The 19,248-nt window shown below is 45.9% G+C and overlaps 1 protein-coding gene across 3 annotated transcripts in view; it reads left to right on the plus strand.

Annotated features, from left to right (window-relative positions):
• Aldh18a1 (aldehyde dehydrogenase 18 family member A1) overlaps positions 1-14,936 on the plus strand; it is a 32,622-nt gene extending 17,686 nt beyond the window's left edge. For all 3 annotated transcript variants that reach the window (XM_090346177.1, XM_090346176.1, XM_090346175.1), the window contains exons 8-18: positions 212-336; positions 1,163-1,307; positions 1,929-2,002; positions 3,137-3,230; positions 4,894-5,114; positions 6,165-6,302; positions 8,552-8,747; positions 8,829-8,950; positions 11,131-11,317; positions 12,050-12,145; positions 13,984-14,936. In XM_090346177.1, the coding sequence (XP_090202303.1) occupies positions 212-336; positions 1,163-1,307; positions 1,929-2,002; positions 3,137-3,230; positions 4,894-5,114; positions 6,165-6,302; positions 8,552-8,747; positions 8,829-8,950; positions 11,131-11,317; positions 12,050-12,145; positions 13,984-14,165 (1,580 nt within the window). In that variant the 3' untranslated portion in view covers positions 14,166-14,936. The remainder of the gene's footprint in view (positions 1-211; positions 337-1,162; positions 1,308-1,928; positions 2,003-3,136; positions 3,231-4,893; positions 5,115-6,164; positions 6,303-8,551; positions 8,748-8,828; positions 8,951-11,130; positions 11,318-12,049; positions 12,146-13,983) is intronic.
• Positions 14,937-19,248: the final 4,312 nt, after the last annotated feature.

Consider the following 19,248-nt stretch of genomic DNA (forward strand, 5'->3'; position numbering starts at 1 on the left):
ATGTTTAGAGGCTGGGAAAGCATCTAAGAGCCTGTGAGCAGGTGAGTTCTGGAACTGTTTTGTAATATAGCTCCTGAATCCTTGTTCTCCTCTCAGGTTAAGCAAGTAGTGGCACCGTGGTTTTCTCTATTCCTAGCAGGTACCGGGGTTGTCTCTAGGGAACACACACTTCTATCAAAGCAGTGTCACTGACTTTCCTCTACTTTTTTAGGCCTCTTTGACAGCCCCCCAGGGTCAGATGATGCAAAACTGATTGACATCTTTTATCCTGGAGATCAGCAGTCTGTGACATTTGGAACCAAGTCTAGAGTGGGAATGGGTGGCATGGAAGCCAAGGTAAGATGGGCACCTGAACTGTTTGTAGCAGTCACAAAGCCCAAACAGTATTTCTCCCTTTTACTTTTAGAATGGTTTGGGGATTAATGGTTCAGATATTTTACGTATATCTAAGTATACACATATCTAAATGCAGGCTAACTGAATATTGTGTATCTCATGTTAAATCATCTGAATATAGATTTTGTCAACATTACAAACTCCTCAGGGATAGGGACTATGATTTTCACTCTTCATAAATCCTCTGTCATCGGCTTTAAACATGTTTTGAAATTTTTCAGAATTTCTTTCTCTCCCATTAATTGTCTTAAGAAGCTACATGCCCTCAAGGCCCACAGTCCGTGCCAAAGATGAGAGCAGAGCTTCATTTGCAAAAAAAGCTAAGCTTACTTAGGACCAGACTCTGCTCAAACTCAAGGATGTTCATAGAGCTGCCATTGTTTTAGGCACAAGTTGAAAAAGTTAGGAGCCCTCTGCCAGAGTCCGTAAGGAGAGGTTGTTCAGAATTTGTGTTAACTTACTTAACATCAAATTGTATTACAGGGGCTGGGAGTTTGGCCTAGTGGTAGAGTGCTTGCCTAGCACACACGAAAACCCAGGTTCAATTCCTTGGTACCACATACATAGAAAAAAGCTGGAAGTGGTGCTGTGGCTCAAGTGGTAGAGCTCTAGCCTTGAGAAAGTCCAAGGACAGTGCTCAGGCCCTGAGTTCAAGCCCGCAAGTGACAAAAGAAAAAAATGTATTATATATGTCTTTTTTTTTTTCAAGTTCAAAATGTGACAGGCTGGATCTGAATCTCTCTTTTGAATCTGACTTGTTCCTCAGGTGAAAGCAGCTCTCTGGGCTTTGCAAGGTGGCACATCTGTTGTCATTGCCAACGGGACTCATCCGAAAATATCTGGACATGTCATCACAGACATCGTGGAAGGCAAGAAAGTTGGCACCTTCTTTTCAGAAGTAAAGCCTGCTGGTAAGTCATTCTGTATAAGACCCAAGGCCTGTACGTGATAGCTAGTGATGCTGTAACATTAGGATAGAAATTGCAAAAGTAATAAGGCCTTGATGTCTGGGATTTTCAACACTGTTTTCAAAATTGGGTTTTGACTAACTTTTGCAAAGTTCTATCTATCCTGTTTAGTTAAGCTTCTTTTCCAACATGACGAGATTCAAAAACAAGCTTCCACTTTTTCAAGAAACATTTGCTATGTCTGTGCTGGATGCCCCAAACTAGTAAGCATTAGCGATAGAAAGACGTGAAATATATGGTATGTGCTTGAATTTCTCACTTGTGCTCTCCAAGGAGAGAAGTGCTTTATGATCTGCCCACACAAGCCAACACATGAGGACCCATAAGCTAAGGTGGAATTGAGAGGAACTCTAAAAGGTACACATTATGTTGTTGTGCATACTAACTGTATAGGAAAGTTTATTTATGCCTGAGTTGCACTGACATGCTCTTTTGCCATTTCATTGGCCAGAGTGACACCCCCAACATAGGAAGCAAGCACCTCAGGGTCTCTTGCATGTGGCCAGCATGTGGAGTGCTGGGGAACGGCCAGCTGAGGTCTGATGCACACCTATGTTCTTGCAGGTCCTACTGTTGAGCAGCAGGGAGAAATGGCCCGATCTGGAGGGAGGATGCTGGCCACATTGGAACCTGAGCAGGTAAGAAATTTGACCTAGGGTTTTGTTAGTTTTCAAAGCAAGTCATGCTTACGGCTCAGGACAGCAGTTAGGCCTGCTGATCCTACCTTACTGAAGTGACCAGAGTTACCTGAATTACAGGTCTTGGTCAGGCTTACTTTGTCTTTTATTTTTCTGAATTTTACTTTCCCTTAGGTAGATTTTTTTCACAACCAGGGTGTTTTGGTCAAAGGCATCATGAGTATGATAAGACTAGGAAGGCTACCTCTTATTCCTGTCATATAGTAGGACAAGTAACCCTCCCCCACCCATTCCACCTCCCCTGCCTCACCTGGGAGATGGGAGCCTGAGAGCCATAGGAGGTCCCCTGCCTAATCGACAACAGATTATCATGAATTCGACTCTAAGCAGCAGCTGCAGTGAGGCCTGACATGGTAAGGAAAGTGCTGCTTTCTGAGCTATTAAGGATGGACTTGAGAGTGATGACCTGAGATGGGATAAGAGAATTTAAATTTTTACTGTAAATTGAGAAAGAAAACAAAGTAGGAGCCTAGCGCTTTCTCTCTCAAGCCACTTCTCAACTCCTTCCGTAATCGCCACGTCCTTGGCCACATTTCCCAGTCTGGGAGGGGGAAAGACCTAGAATCTCTACAGGTATCTCTTCAGCCTTGGTGTTGTTTTTGGTTTTTTTCCTCCCTCTTTGATCAAGTAGTTGACAAAAAAAAAAAAAAAAAGAGAGAGAAAGAAAAGAAAAAGCTACATGTTAGACTTGCCCACAAATAAATTTTCAATCCTAATTTTGTAAATAAATTTTCAGTCCTAATTTTGTAAAGATGTGTATATGACACTAATTGCCATCTCTGTCCTCTGTCTTATGGATAAATTTTATAATCTGTCTTGCTCCTACTGCTGGGCCATGGTTTGCTAGTTACATTGATCCGGAATGGTAAAAGAAGAGAATCAGAAACAAGGAACAAGTGAGATTGGAAACCAAGTGGGGTCCAATGGTGGGACATAATTTTGAGAAAGTAAAAGGAGTTCACAAGGCTGACTTTGGCTTTAAGGGCAAGGTCTGACACTTTGGGGCCTTCTGGTGTGTACTCTTAGCGGATTAATGTAGCTATTTGTTTTTTCAATGGTTTACCTTTCTTCTAGAGAGCAGAAATCATCTATCATCTGGCAGACCTGTTGACAGATCAGCGGGATGAGATCCTGTTAGCCAATAAAAAGGACTTGGAGGAGGCACAGGGTAAAGGGTGGCTCCTAGAGCATTTGTTTTATTTATCATTATTGTTCTTCATTTTACCAGTAATTTTTATGTCTATGAAAGGTAAACTTGTTACAGAAGAAATACACCCACGGTGCATGGTAAATACTACTACTAGCCTTTTGAAGCTCCGCCATTGACTTTCTAATATGACAAAGGTTTGAAAGACTATAAACTCCAGAGGAGAGCTGAAATAAGACTTCCACGTGTTTTAAGAAATAAAATAGGACTGGAATGTGGTAGAATACTTCCCTAGAAAGCACAAGTCCTTGAGTTTATATATCTATGTCTATATAGCCACATATATATATAGCAGCTCAGACCTGTAATCTTAGCTATTCAGGAGGCTAAGATCTGAGAAGCTAGCTCAGGCAGGAAAGTCTGTGAGATGAAAACCTAGAATGCAACATTAGACATGCACTACAATTCAAACTTAGTTCTTAGCACATGAGGGAAGGAAAGTAAAGAAAATGGGTTAATATGTATATTACAATAGTTGGTACAATAATGAGTGTTTTTCTGTTTAATAATTTCATCTCAGTATTAATCACAGTAATGATTTGTGGTGTGTTGTTGTGTAGACAAAATTACATTGTGTAGGGCCGGGAGTTTGGCCTAGTGGTAGAGTGCTTGCCTAGCATGCACAAAGACCCGGGTTCGATTCCTCGGTACCACATACATAGAAAAAAGCTGGAAGTGGTGCTGAGGCTCAAATGGTAGAGCTCTAGCCTTGAGAAAGTCCAAGGATAGTGCTCAGACCCTGAGCCCAAGCCCAGGACTGGCAAAAAAAAAAAAAAATTACATTGTGTATATTAAAATTTAAAGAAAATTCTGTATATGAGTCCACTATAACTTTTGAATTTTAGAAAAAGATAGATCTGTGTTGCTACTTAAAGAATAATTCACTCTCCGGGCGCTGATGGCTCAGGCCTATGATCCTAGCTACTCAGGAGTCTGAGATCTAAAGATCATGGTTCAAAGCCATCCCGAGCATGAAAGTCTATGAGACCTTTATCTCCAATTAACCACCAGAAAACTGGAAGTGGCGCTGTGGTTCAAGTGATAGAGTGCTGGCCTTGAGCTAGCACCCAGAGTTCAAGTCCTAAGACTGACAAAAAAATAAAATAAAAAAGAGTAATTCATTCATTATAAAGCGTTACAATAATAGAGATAGAGGTACTCACTGCCCTTGAGACTTTACAGCGAGCCATCTGTGCATGTGCATATATATCTATAGTAATTGGTACAAGGATCATGTCGTACCTGCTTTTTCTTTTTCACAGCTTATTATGTGCATAATAACTATTAAAGCCTCTCATCTGGATCCTGAGATAGAATCTAGTGTCTCCCTACTTGAATGCTTGTAATTGCCCTTGTTGCATGCAGACTTTAATGCAAATGATAAGCTTCTAGAACTGGGAATGCTGGCCCTGCGGTGTGAATGGTACACTTTCTATGATGGCTCACACTGCCAAACTGCTCCCCAGGAAAGGCCGTGGAAATGGCACATGGCTGTTAGCTTACTGAGACTCCTGAGATCCGTGTCTGTTTCTAAATACAGTCACCTGGTCAGTAAGACATCAAGCGGATGGCTGTAGCTTGCCCTGATCCGCCTCTTTATCACAACCCCTCAATCCTGTTTCAGGGAGACTGGCAGGCCCCTTGCTGAAGCGCCTGAGCCTTTCCACATCCAAGCTGAACAGCCTGGCCATCGGGCTGCGGCAGATCGCAGGCTCCTCACACGACAGTGTCGGGCGTGTTTTACGTCGAACTCGAATTGCCAAAAACCTCGAACTAGAACAAGTGACTGTCCCAATTGGTGTTCTACTGGTGATCTTTGAATCTCGCCCGGACTGTCTACCCCAGGTATGAGATTGTGACTAAGGAGAGCCCAGGGAGCAGGGCGGGGAGGAGGGTGGTGGTTAGAATCATATGTTCCTAGCATCGGATATAATTCTCCTAAAGACTGTTGCAAAGAAGAGAAAGAGGCATTTATTTTTTTTCAGGGGGAGGGGTCAGGTTGTTCTTAAGGTATTTTGTGTTCTTGATTCTTCTAGTAATTCTAAAGTAGGAATTATATGTGTCCATTTTATAGTATAAGAAATTGAACATTATAAAGGTTACTATTTCTGTCACAGTCAGGCACAGTGGTTCTTGTTAGCCTGCTGTGGTGATGTTTTAAAAATTTATCCAAAGAGCATTCAGAAAAGTTAAGCTTCAGGCAGGCTTAGGGTGACCAGGTTGGTATCACTACCTGCTTGGTCAAGGTAACTAGCCCTTCTCTCAAGAGACCACATATAGCACCTGCTCCCTCTCCAGCAGTCCCCGCCATCAGTTTCAGGGGCTGATAGGAGCTCCAATCTTCCCCACGCTCTTAGTCCCAGGCATTCCAACCCTCAACACAATTCCAAGACCAGAAGGTTGGGGTGTAGCTCAGTGGTAGAGCACTTCCCAGGTTTGTGTAAGGCCCTAGGTTCAATCTCTAGCACCACAGACCAAACAAAACAGATGAAAGGCAATTCCAGGATCAGAGTAGAACGCGCCCAGCGGTGCTGCTCAGCATGGGCAGAATGGAATGAAGCAAACATTTCTTTGGCCTCATGGTGGCCAAGGTGGGTGGGTACCTGCATGGCTCTGGCCATTGAACTCAGGCCAGATTACTAGTGGTACGGAGGGAGCTGTAGAGGTTAGCTCCTAAGAGTCAGACCCTCAGTCTGGCTTCCAGCCCTGCCACGGATGAGCTGTGAGTCCTTGGGGCATCACTGCCCTCTCTAGGACTGGGTTTAAAGTGGGGCAAGCAGTTATTTAATTCACTGAGATGATGTGAAAAAGAGAGCATAGCAAACGGTGTGCTGGACAAACGCATTGTTTTTGCTCTTTTTCCCTTTGATCACTGCTGTTCCCATTGATCTGCAGGTGGCCGCCTTGGCTATTGCAAGTGGTAATGGCTTGTTACTGAAAGGAGGGAAGGAGGCTGCTCACAGCAACCGGATTCTTCACCTTCTCACCCAAGAGGCACTCTCCATCCATGGCGTCAAGGATGCTGTTCAGCTGGTAGGTGTCTGGAGCAAGCCAAGGCAGGTTTTAAGGAACAGGTAGAAAGCTTAGACCAAAACACTTCAATAGCCCATGGCATCTGGGTGGGGCAGATCCTGTGAGCCTGCAGTCATGAGGCCAGAGACAGTGGGCCTCACCCAGACAGCTGTGTCCCATCCTTGCTGGTTAACAAGGGTGCTGATTCGGTCTTCATTCTTTAAGTCACAGAATGATAGACATTGAGTACAAGGCCTGGGTTCTTGTTGCAACAGTGCTGTAGAGTAATTTCAGTAGGTGTACTTTAAGAGAGTTTGTCATAATCCATCATGCATAAGAAGGCGATCGTAGAGCCACCTCTGTCACTGTGGTCACTGTGTAGAGTTTGATAGTAACAGCTGTGGTTCACTGAGTCCTCAGGCAGTCCTGTGAGGAAATCACCATTAATTACTGGACCCATTTCCTCCATGGGAAGAAAGCAGACCCAAAGCCACCCTGTTTGTGGTGGGCAGATGTGGACCAAGGTCACCTCCAGATCCTTCTCTTTTTTCCTATGGATCTCCCTTTCTTTAACACCTCAGGATTCTCCTGGCAGCTGGGAGAATGACTCCAACCAGTCGTAGTGATTGGCCAGTGTCAGAAATGTGATTTCTGCGTGGCAGCAGAATGGTTAGACAGAGCTCAGACTTTAGGGATTTGAATTCCAGTTCTAGGGCTTTCTAGCTTAGACAGACTCCTACTTTCCTTCCCCTCTCCCTCCCCTCTTTCTAGCCCTCCTTTCTTTCTTCCTTCCCTTTTCTCTCCCTTCCCTTTTTCCCTAAAGTAACATGTACAGATCTTAAGTGACATACAGATCCTAAGTACAGCAAACCTAAAGTACCATGGAAGATCTGCAGTGACCCTGTCCATGTATAGACACGTAAATATCCATGAGCCATGTCAACATACACTCCAGTGCCAGCATGCCAGCAAACTCCCTTCTGTCTTTCCCAGCTACTGTCCTCTATCCCCTAACCCCACCCAAAGGCAACCACTGTTTTGACTGCTGACACATTCAATTACTTTGATTAAATTTCACAGAAATGGAGTCATTCAAATTGTACTTTTATGGTATATCCCTTTTGCTCATGTCTGACTTTTATCCATATTACCACATCTAGCAATGGTTTTCCTCTCATTGCATTGTCATATTCTAGTCACATCCCACGTGTTCATCCTTTCCTCCGGTGGTGACTTCTTTGTGTTATTTCCAGTTTGGGGCTCTGTGGAATAAAGTTCTGCCAAGAAATGTTTATGTATCTGTTGTAGAAGTAACATAACCACATGAAACACAATTAGAAATCAAGAAGAAAAAGCAAAATGCCCATAATCCCACTGTTCTGCCATAAGCAGTATATAGTCGTCCAGTCAGTCTCCCCCTTAGGGCTTGTCAGCAAAAGTTCTATAAAGCTGCAGCTTCTCAGCAAGACCAGGGTTTCCTCGAGGCTGAAGGTGGAGAACTGGCAGAGCGGTCACTGAAGAGATTTTTTTTCCCATTCTTGAGGCTTGACTCAGGGCCTGGGCAACCTTCACCTTTTTCAAGGCTAGTGTTCTACCACTTGAGCCACAGCACCACTTCCCACTTTTTCTGTGTATGTGGTACTGAGGAATCAAACCCAGGGTTTCATGGATGCTAGGCAAGCATTCTACCACTAGGCCATACTCCTGACCCAACTGGCACTGATAGAGACTGTCTTCACTTCCACAGGCTACACTTGGAACATCCTCTGATGCTTCTGTAGCCCTGAGTCATGGCTAGTCGTGTGGCTGTGCTCCCTTCTCTTCTGGACTCTGAGCTCAGAGAGGGCAGGGGCACACCTGCGTGTTCTGTTGCAGAGACAGCACCAAAGCAGCTTGAATTTGATTATCATTTTCTGGATGTCACTTCAGTTTCTGCAGTCAGGCTTTAGTCTTGATTGTAGAATAAGTTTATAGTCCTCAGGATATTCAGGTACTGATCATAAAGGGAAGCTGCTATTCCTTTTTGTGTGTGTGCCAGTCCTGGGGTTTGATCTCGGGACCTGGGCACTGAGTTTGAGCTTATGTGCTCAAGACTAGCATTCTACCACTTGAACTACAGCTTCTACATACTTTTTTTTTAGACAAAGTCTGGCTGGACGGGTCTCAAATTCACAATCTTCTCTGCCTCAGCCTCCTAACTACTGGAATGATAGGTGTGTGCTGGTCAACTCAAAGTAGCATCTTTATCTTTTGATTTGTTCCCCCTTCAGGTGAATACTAGAGAAGAAGTTGAAGATCTCTGCCGTCTAGACAATATGATAGATCTAATCATTCCTCGAGGCTCTTCCCAGCTGGTCAGAGACATCCAGAAAGCTGCGAAGGGGATTCCAGTGATGGGACACAGCGAAGGGATCTGCCACATGTTTGTGGATTCAGAGGCCAGTGTAGACAAGGTCACCAGACTTGGTGAGCTGGACAAAGTCTACCACGTAGTAGGGGTGAGATAGTGAAACCTTCCTTGCCTGAGGACTGCTTTTCTCCTTTCAGTCCGAGACTCTAAATGTGAATATCCAGCTGCCTGTAATGCTCTGGAAACACTGCTGATCCACCGGGATCTGCTGAGGACACCGCTCTTCGACCAGGTCATTGATATGCTGAGAGTGGAGCAGGTAAGAGACTTGGGACCCCACAACTAGGATGCCTCCTTGAGCAGACACTTAACGCAGTCTCAAGCCTGGACTCCATATGAAGTTCTGTGTCAAGTGCAGAGTGGGTAAGACATAGCCCCCGCCCTCAGGCAATCTGGTAGATGGGCCAAATGGACAGTCAGATCCTCCGTCAAAAGGTAGGTCCTTCTGGGGCCGGGAGTTTGGCCTAGTGGTAGAGTGCTTGCCTAGCATGCACGAATACCTGGGTTTGATTCCTCGGTACCACCTACATAGAAAAAAGCTTGAAGTGTTGCTGAGGCTCAAGTGGTAGAGCTCTAGCCTTGAGAAAGTCCAAGGACAGTGCTCAGGCCCTGAGCCCAAGCCCAAAACTGGCAAAAAAAAAAAAAAAAAAAAAAAGTAGGTCCTTCTGCGCCACAAGAGTCAAAGGTGAGATGGAATGAGCTGAGGGCTCTCTTTCTGCCCATGTGTTATTATAGAAGCAAACTTTATGTTTCTAAGCAGACATTCGTTTTTGAGTTTCACTTGAAGATTGTACAGAAACATTTTCTAACCAAAAATGTGTATGCATTCGTGCTCCCCCAAAATACCCGCTATAATCAGTATGTCCTTAACTGCTGTGATATTTGGGGATATTTGTGATAGTTATTTGTGGACTGTATTTGTACCAGGTCACTGAGGTTGTAAACACACCAAATCCAGAATATCAACCATAAATGTGTGCTCTGTCCTATATTCACAACTGGGAAGTAATAGAAGTTCTCAAAGCAAGTGGATAATATGTTAAACTTCCTGTAGATAGGAAGTGGCCAGCTGGATGTCCAGTGCCATGGCACAGTACAGAATCATGTAGGCAGGTGTAGCAGTAGAGAAAGTACCGTTAGCCTTGATTGCTTTGACTCTTCCATGCCTCTTCCTTTCCATTCTGTTTCTGGAAATGAAGGCTCTAGTCTGCTTAGACATGGCCCCAGTGAAGATGTAAAAGAATTGTTTGAAAAATGAAAATGCAACTGACAGCAAAGAAAGTTCGATCACATGATCCCTCACATTTGGGCTCCTGTTTTACATTAGCGGCTCCTTGGCAGGGTAACTATGGGTGCCAGACACCAGTGAACTGGACAGGATAGGAGGAAAGCTCTCTGTGGGCCAGGACTGAAATCCTGATCCTAATGTGAACAAGCCCTCCCTATCCTCAGTCATCAAACTGAGGATTGCCTTGAAATGCCTCAACCCAAAATAAATTAGCACAATGCCTTTGTGTGTAGGAGGGAAAGCCTGCTGTGACTTGCTCAGGAATGGGGAACATGATTGGGCTGCAGTCCTGGAGACCGTGGGGTTTCCAGGTCAGAAACGTATCTGAGATAGGGCCTCAAAGCAACGAGGACAAGTCAGACACCATTTGTTAGCATTGGAATCAAGGCAGGAGCTTTACCCAAAGGTAAAGGGGCATGCACCATGTCCTGAGTAGTATGAGACAGCAAGGCCTCCATGGCGGCAGCCCTGTGCCGGGGCAGTCAGCAAGCAGCCGAGGACCCCTGCACTCCTAATAAGAGCAGGGGCAGTGCCCAGCCTGGAGCTCACTGAGCCAGCTGGAAACCTGACAGGGAGCCACAGATTGCAGCATTATCTCAAGCTCTGCTTATCTCAAAAGCAAACCAGGCACCAGTGGCTCACATGTAGCTACTCAAGAGGCTGATACCTGGGAACATTGAAGTTTGAAGTCCATGACACTCCACCTCCATTTTCAGCAAAACCTGGGCCAGAGATATGGCTGGTATAGCACCATCCTTGAGTGAAAAGCTGAGCAAGACCACAAGGCCCTGAGTTCATGTCTGAGTACCTGCACAAAATCACCACAACCCCTAGGGCTTGTGAGTCCAGTAGCTGGCTTCTGCACTGCAGGGAATGGGCACTTTAGTCAAATGCCAGAAGTTGAAGGGTTATGTCTTGCACACGTGTAACACTCAAATGCTTCTGCTTCAGCCTGCTTGAAGGCCCATGGCTGGCTAGTGGCCAGCAAGCCCTCCCCCCAGCAGGGCACACTGGCAGTAAGCAGCAGGCTTACTTCAGCCCTTCAGGCCCCCAGGGCTGCTCTGGGATACATCATGGTCTCCTCGTACCCAGGCCACCCTGCTTGTTTCTGTAGTGTTGATGCGATGGTTCCTGGACTCCCTCTATTCCAGGTGAAAATTCACGCGGGCCCCAAGTTTGCCTCCTACCTGACCTTCAGCCCATCAGAAGTGAAGTCACTCCGGACAGAGTATGGGGACCTGGAGCTATGCATTGAAGTGGTAGATGGCATCCAGGAAGCCATCGATCACATCCATAAGTACGGCAGCTCCCACACGGATGTCATCGTCACGGAGAATGGTCAGTGTGCCGGTGCTCGCTGCAGCCAGCCTCAGCTTTGTCCACTTCGGATCCGTGGATGGTCTGTAGCTCTCAGGCCTCGGGTCCTGCAGGAAAACAGTCCCACACACCAGTGCAATCGGGGTGCTTCGCTGAGTGCTTTCATGTGTGCTGCTGCTTTCTTTTGCCCCACAGTCCATCAGGAAGGCGGGGCAGGGATGACTGGCTGCACTGTGAAGTGTGTGTTCAAGGCCTTGTCATCTGCATCCCTGTAGCTATCTACCAAGTAGTTAAAAAAGCCCATTCCACAGCGAAGGAAACCAAGACCCAGGAGGGTAAACCAGTTCTGCGTATAACATGTGTATTAACATACAAGCAGATAATGTACAAAGGACAGTTCAGATGTCAGGGTCTTGAGGCATGATGGTGAAGGAAGCTAAGGCCCAAGAGGTACTTACAACCAGTTCATTGGAGAACTTAACCACACTACCAATAATGGCTGCTAGCATTTACTGAGCACCTACTATGGATGCTCCCAAGTGCCATCTCGCTTCATCCTCATGTACCTGAATACCACGTAAGCAAGGTAATGTCCTTGCAAACAGCATAGCACAGAGGCTGTCTTTGCACACCTCTGGGCCTGCTAGTAGTGCTTTCCCATGTTGCCCTGCAGAACCCAGGGGAATGAGGAATGACTAGAAGCAGGGATGTTTTCCATGGGTCATTCTAACTCAGTTTCTCTCTACTCTGCAGAGAAAACAGCAGAGTTCTTCCTCCAGCATGTGGACAGTGCCTGTGTATTCTGGAATGCCAGCACCCGCTTCTCTGATGGCTACCGCTTTGGACTGGGTAAGAGGGACTCATGCCAGGAAAGAGAAATCCCTTTTGACTTACCTATGGTCCCAGGGTGGTGATGAGCTGGAGACACCTCCCCTGTGCCACCTTGTACATGACGAAAACGGTAAGAAACAGACAGGCAGGGCAGGGAGAAGAAGTCTAGTTACCTACATTTCCTTTGTCATACATGGACAGGAGTCAAAGCCACAAAGTACTTTGACCCCAATCCCACAACTGGTGTTCAGACTGCCCCTACCCCTGTATAAGCAGAACCCATATTGTCCATGTGCACAGATCACAGTGGACACACATGCCACAGTCCCTTGACAGCCCTTGCCACTGCAGATAACTGCTTCAAAGTGACACAGCCAGGGTGCCTCTGAGATAGGAACTGCACAACAGGACAAGACTACACTGAACCGTATTCCAGCATCTAAAACCAATAAGTAGAGGGCTTTGATGTATAGTGCGCATTCTCCAGCACCGACACACACACACACACACACACACACACACACACACACACAGAAGAGCTCAAGAGTTCAAGGTGAGGCCTACAGCAGTCTTCTCCCTCCTTCCATTATCTATGAAATTGCCAGCTCTATAGAGTATGGGTTATTTAGGCCATCTAGTTGTCCTAGGGTACTTTTATACTAAATCCATTAAGACATTTATGATGCATTTGGTGAACACATGAGAATTATTTCAGTAGCTTAAACATGTTAATCCCTTGAACTTTTTAAATAGATAATCTGCCCAGAGCAGCAGTTCTCACTGGAACACTAACAGTTATTAAAGGGAAATTCCCCAGTCATTCTTAGTCACTGGACAGTTCATCTTTGGATCTCCTTTCTGTCCTGTTGGGGCTTTGGTGTAATTATCACAGCACTTGCACTGATGTTTGGATCACATTCTGAAAGGAAATAGCCACATAGCAGAGTGTGCTGACACTTAGGTAGGAATCCAGGATGAGAGAAAAGCAAAAGAACCTTCCATCATCCTTCCAGCACCAGCTTAGAGCCACAGCCCAAAATGCTGGCCCATAAGGCACATAAAGGATAGTGACAGATATTTGCAGAGCTTTCACTGTGCCCAGTACTGTGCCAAACACATCGCCACATCGCTTGCATTCTCTCAGTGGGCTCTGCAGAAAGGAATGAATAGTTCTTTACCAGTTTTCTAGCTGGGTAAAGCTGAAGCTTGAGGGATGAAATTAGTGATGTGCCCAGAGTCTCATGGTCGCAGTGCTCTGAAGTCGGAGCCTGAGTGGTGCTGATCCACTCCTCATATAGCACGGAGCACTGAGCCAGATGCAGGAAACCTCTCTCGTCTCCTGAACCTGAGCGAGGAGCAAAAGAGGAAATGAACAATAACTGTTCATGTATTTAGTAACATCTGCCTGTATATTGAGACTTCAAGGAATATTAAGATTTTGTTAAGATGTCTAAGATTCTTAAGATTATGTAAGGAAAGCCAGGAATAATCCCAGGCACTCAGGAAGGTGGAGGCCAGCTTGGGCACAATAATAAGATTGTCCCCTCGTCCCTCCCCAGCCCAAATGTCATAATGTGATACATAAATGAGATGCTAAACTGATGGCCACACATCAAGGCTATCAGAATGCACTGGGATAAAGTATGCAGGAAAGGCCACACATCACATACTGTGACTGTAGTGACTGAAGCAGAGTCTCATGGGGACAGAGGGACTCCAGGTGGCCTGGAAAGGATGGGAGAGGAATTGGCAGGGAATGAGAATGCTCTGTAAGGAGAATGAAGCACTGTGCTGTGGGTCTGGTGACAAAAACCAGAGTGTGGAAAGAGCCCTATTTTCTCCATGCTTCTTTGCAGGAGCCGAAGTGGGAATCAGCACGTCACGGATCCATGCCCGGGGGCCTGTGGGTCTGGAGGGACTGCTTACTACCAAGTGGCTCCTTAGAGGGCAAGACCACGTGGTCTCAGACTTCTCCGAGCATGGCAGCTTAAAGTACCTTCATGAGAACCTTCCTGTTCCCCAAAGAAACACCAACTGAGAGCAGCAACCAGGAATGTTCCGAGGGCTCTTTACCCTTTTACTAGTCTGTAGGCCACACCTTGTCTCCACCCCTAGAAGGGTCTGCCCATTGGGAAGGGCACCTCGGTACTTCTGGTACTGGCAGTCTTGTCATTCTCCATTCCCTATTCCCGTCTTCAGTAAAGAGAGTGAGGGCTACAGATGGGGCCTTCACTTCACTCAGTCCAGTTCTCTCCCATGATAGAAACAGAAGCCCGGTTTCCTTCGGGGAAACCCTGGCCGCTTTTCATCACCTCAGTGAGGTAAAGTCTCTCAGCAGTTGATAGGTACTAGGCTGCCCCTCCCTCCTACTTTTCCACATTTCCTTTCCTCCCTGCCACACGTGGTCGTCTTCGGTCTTTTTTACTTAGGATTCTCTGCAGACATAGGGACCGAATGAACCGTTATTTCCACCAGGAAGATTGGCCTGTGTGTGCTTGCACTTGTGGGGTAGGTGAATAAACATCTCAGATTCCTGCAGCCTGTCCTGAACTGGGAGACATACGGGCCCCTAACACAGTTGTAACCAGAGCTGCAGACACTAGAGACAAGTTCCAGGGTATTCTACCCAATGGGAGGATTGTCTACAGCAATTATGCCTGAAATTTTTATATGAATTATTTTGTCATCCTGTCCTTTTCCTCCAGAACAAAGATTACAGGATTATTTTAATACTTTGGATTTTTCTTCCCACCCCTACTCCCTTTTTTGAGAAATAAAATTCTTATGAAAAGCCTGTGTGTATGATTTCTTCCTTATTTGTCCTTGCCCTCCTCGGCCCTTTCCCTTCCTGGTGGCCCTTCTGCTCTCCCCACTTTGGCATGTTCAGTGCTCCGGAAGTTGGCTGAGGAAGTAGAATCTGCAGAAGCAGCTGACACAGGGAATGCAGGAGAAGCAGCCTCAACAGCTTGCAGTGTGGGGGTGGTCTGCGGGTTGTGTATAGCTGTTGTCATAGCTGACATCCTCCTCTACCTGTCCTGCTGCCTCAGGATGGGCTGAAAGCTCTGCTCCCTCCCTCCCTTCCTTCCTTCCCTCTGGCTCCTGTTTTTAGGGTCCATGGTGCCCAGCAGTCTACAGCTAGGAGACTTCTTGTCTCATGGGGACCCTCCAAAAGAAATAAGCACTCGCTGACATGTTACTGCTTATCCACTGGGGATGTTTTATGAGCACAAGAATTACGGTGCCATGTGGAACATGTGACCAGGATGGCTTCAAACTCTACCTCCCATCCAGACCCTTACATGGTCTGGCAAGTCTCCCACCCAGCCTGCCCTGCCCTGTGAAGAGAATTCTGGCATAGCTTGCCTGAAAAGGCAATAAACAAAGTTGTACTAAAACTATACTGCAGATACCACAACAACTCCCAACTAGACAACATACGCTTCAGGCGTCTGAAATAGAAAGCAGCCCCAGAGAGCTGAAATAGAAAGAGCTCCATGAGGAAGAGCTGGAGAAGACAGGCCTGGAGCTGGACCCTGGGAAGAAAGCCTGGTAGTGATGAGTGGACAGGCTGCCTAGCAAGGGAAAGTCTGGAGGTGAGGATGAAACAGACAAGATTAGGGAGCAGGAGCTATGCCAGATTGAAGCAGGTTTTGAGTAAACAGGAAGGGACTGAAGTATTGGTAAATCTCTCCTGAAGCTCTCTTTTCTGGTGGCGTGGGGTGGGGTTTGGTGGAAAAGGTAAAACTCAGTTCCCCAGCAAAACCATTTCTCTATGCAGAAACCTCAGCCTGAGTTTTGAGAGACTGGGGGGCATCAGCATTCTCCCTTTGTCCAAAAGCACTCTTAGAGTCTAGGGCAGCCATAGTCTTCGAGTAGTTACTTTCTTACCCTCTAGAAAGACCTTTGTATTCTGAAATTCTTCCTGTCCTTGTCAAAGCCACAAACTTCCTGATAACACTTGTAACCAAACTAAATCCTGAGTTACCCATAAGCTCCCCTACCTAGGGGCGAGAGAGAGAGGGGGGGGGGAAGGAGGGAGAGAAGCCCCTCCAATCTGGAATGTGTGAAAGTTCATAATTTTACATGGGTGTATGTTGTTTTCTTACTGTATCCAAATGTATCTAAACTACAGTGAGTGTGAATCCGGGCTCGATTAGGATAGGTGTTGTTTGCCTTCTATCAGGTGTTGTTTGCCTTCTATCCCTTATTCTGTGGTGCACCTGCTCAGTCAGTGTAGGTAGGACAGGGATACTGCTCTTCCCCTACTCCACCATTTTTAGGGGTGGTCACATGATGCAGGCTTGCTGAATCGCAGTTCTCCATTCTCTATTTACAGTGATTACTTCAGGACTGGCCATGTCGTTTTTGGCCAAACAACACTCTGATGGAGCTTTTAATCAGTTATTAGAAAACTGTCTTCCTATGAGGCCACGACTAAGTCTCAAGGAGGATACTGGGAGGTAGGTCAGTGGTATAGCACTTCCCTTGCATGCACAGGCCTCTGCTTTGTTGTTCAAAACTTAAAACTAAAATCCTGTTAAGTATCCAACACACACACACACACACACACACACACACACACACACACACACAGAGCTGGGCACCAGTTGCTCACACCTGCAATCCTAGCTACTCAAGCGGTCAGGAGGGCTAAAGTTGAAGACCAGCTTGGGCAAAAAGTTCATGAACCTCCCTCTCAACCAATAGCTAAGTGCTCATCCCAGCTGTGTGGGAGGCAGGTCTGGAGGACTGGTGTTCCAGGCTGAACTAAAACAGTTTGACTCATCACAACAGAACAAGCTGGGTATGGTGATAGGTGTCTATATACCCCACTTCATAAGTGTTATACCAGCACTAGGTGTATCCCTCAAGAAAGAGAGTTGTGATCTCTAGGTGCCCAGTTTGTACCTGGTTCTGTTCTCCAGAAGAAAACACAGTTTTTTGTTACTTGTGAGGCTCTATTCAAAGCTGGAGCCTGCTCACCAGAAGGCTAGCCTTGCCCTCTCCTGAGTAGTGAGGAACAGAGCTCAGGTTTTTTGTTTTTTGTTTTTGGGTTTTTTTTTTTTTTTTTTGCAAGTCCTGGGCCTAAGCACTCTGCCATTTGAGCCACAGCACCATTTCTGGCTGTTTCTATGCATGTGGTACCAAGGAATTGAACCTGGGTCTTCACGCATGTAGGCAAGCACTGTACCACTAGGATAAACTCCCGGCCCAGAGCTCAGATCTTTAAGCACCTAAGATGTGTGGGCAGCTAGTTCTGAGCACTGGAGGCAACAAGAGAACCTATAAAGAGCTGAGTCCAGGTGAATGCCACCTGGAAGAGGAAAGGTGATTCTGGAAGGGTCAGAAGGGAAGCAGATTGCTGAATTTAAAGTTTGGGATCAAAGATACTGGGTTTCTAATTATGTATATGCACTAGCATATAATAACGTAAAACAAATACATGGATTGTCCTCAAGTGAAAATTCTCATTTAAATCTCTAAGCAAACACAGTCTTGGAATTTGGTCAAGTCATCTGGAGATCTTAACAAGCTCTGACTTTCAATTTGTTCAGCATTTTTTTTTGTCAGTCACGGGGCTTGAACTCTGGGCCTGGGCATTGTCCCTGAGCTCTTCAACTCCAGGCTACCGCCTTACCCCTTGAGACACAGCCCCACTTCTTATTTTCTAGTGATTAATAGGAAATAAGAGTCTCACAGTCTTTTGTGCCTGGGCTGGCTTTGAACCTCAGTCCTCAGATCTCAGCCTCCTGAGTAGGATTACAGGCATGAGCCACCGGCCTGGCCATCATTTAAAAAAAAAAAAACAACAACTTAGGGACAAGTGTTTGTGTCATTATTACTCCAGTGCTCCTCAGGTGTATGTGGAACATAGATTTCTGGGTAGTATTTTGTGCCTGGTTCGTGGAGAGTGTTGCAATAACAATAGCTGGGCTAAGCAATAGAAACTCCCTTTTGTAATATCCCAGCCCTTTTGGGGGTCCCTGAACAACCCCCCTGCAATAGTCAGCAGCACTCAGTGAACAGAGCTAAGAGTAGTTTAATAGCAGCATGGTATTTACTCTCCACTTGGGGCTGATAGAGAGCACTCCACCTTCAGTGGGGCTGAGCTTCTAAAGGTAAGCATCACATGCAGGTGGTAGCCACGGTATGACATCAGCTTCCCCTGCCCGTAGTCAATGACCACAAGGATGAAACCACACGCAGATGGTAGAGCAGGTTAAGCATTTTTACCAAAACAATTTGGCAGCCAAGCTGTCCAGGTTATTACACAGCTGAAACTAGTTTTAATGAAATCTAAAATGTATTTGTTCACATACCTGTTTATATAAGGCCAGGAGTATTCTTCAGGTATAGTTTGCTCAGTAGTTCTCAAAATTTAGAATTGTCTAAATCAGCTGTAAGAATTGTTCAAAGAAATTGCTTAGTCAGAGGCCATGAGTTTGGCCTAGTGATAGAGTGCTTGCCTAGCATGCACGAAGCCCTGGGTTCGATTTCTTAGTACCACATAAACAGAAAAAGTGGAAGTGGCGCTGTGGCTCAAGTGGCAGAGTGCTAGCCTTACACAAAAAAAGTGTTAAAGGCCAGTGCCCACGCCCTGAGTTCAAGCTCCAGGACTGGCAAAAAAAATGAATGAATGAATGAATGAATTGCTTTGCAGTAGACCTGGTGTGAAGGCTGAGAATTTTTGTGTCTAATAAGTTTCTGGGTCCTACTACTATGACTGCCATTGTTCCAGTTCCATACTTTTGAGATATTGGGGAGGTAATTGGGTTTAAATGAGATCAAAAGAGCGGGGGGCCCCTTGATGGGGTCAGTGCCCTTATAACTTGAGATACCATTGAGAGCTTTATCCACGCCATGTGAAAGACACAGCCAGAAGACAAGGCTGCCTGCCGCAAGCCAGACAGCAAAACCTCGCCAGGAACCAAACCAGCCAGCGCCTTGACTTGGATTTCCAAGTCATCTTGGACTTTCCAGTCTCCAGACTCTGAGAAGTAAATCTCTGCTGTTTGAACTGCCCGACTGCTAGTGCTTCCTTAGGGACAGTCCAAAAAAACCTGACAGAGGAGGCATTTGGCATCTTGGAGGCACTGCGTTTCAGAAATTGAGTCATGTTA

This window comes from Megascapheus bottae, chromosome 15 (genome assembly GCF_031878675.1).
Source record: "Megascapheus bottae isolate mThoBot1 chromosome 15, mThoBot2.hap1, whole genome shotgun sequence".
Classification (NCBI taxonomy): domain Eukaryota; kingdom Metazoa; phylum Chordata; class Mammalia; order Rodentia; family Geomyidae; genus Megascapheus; species Megascapheus bottae.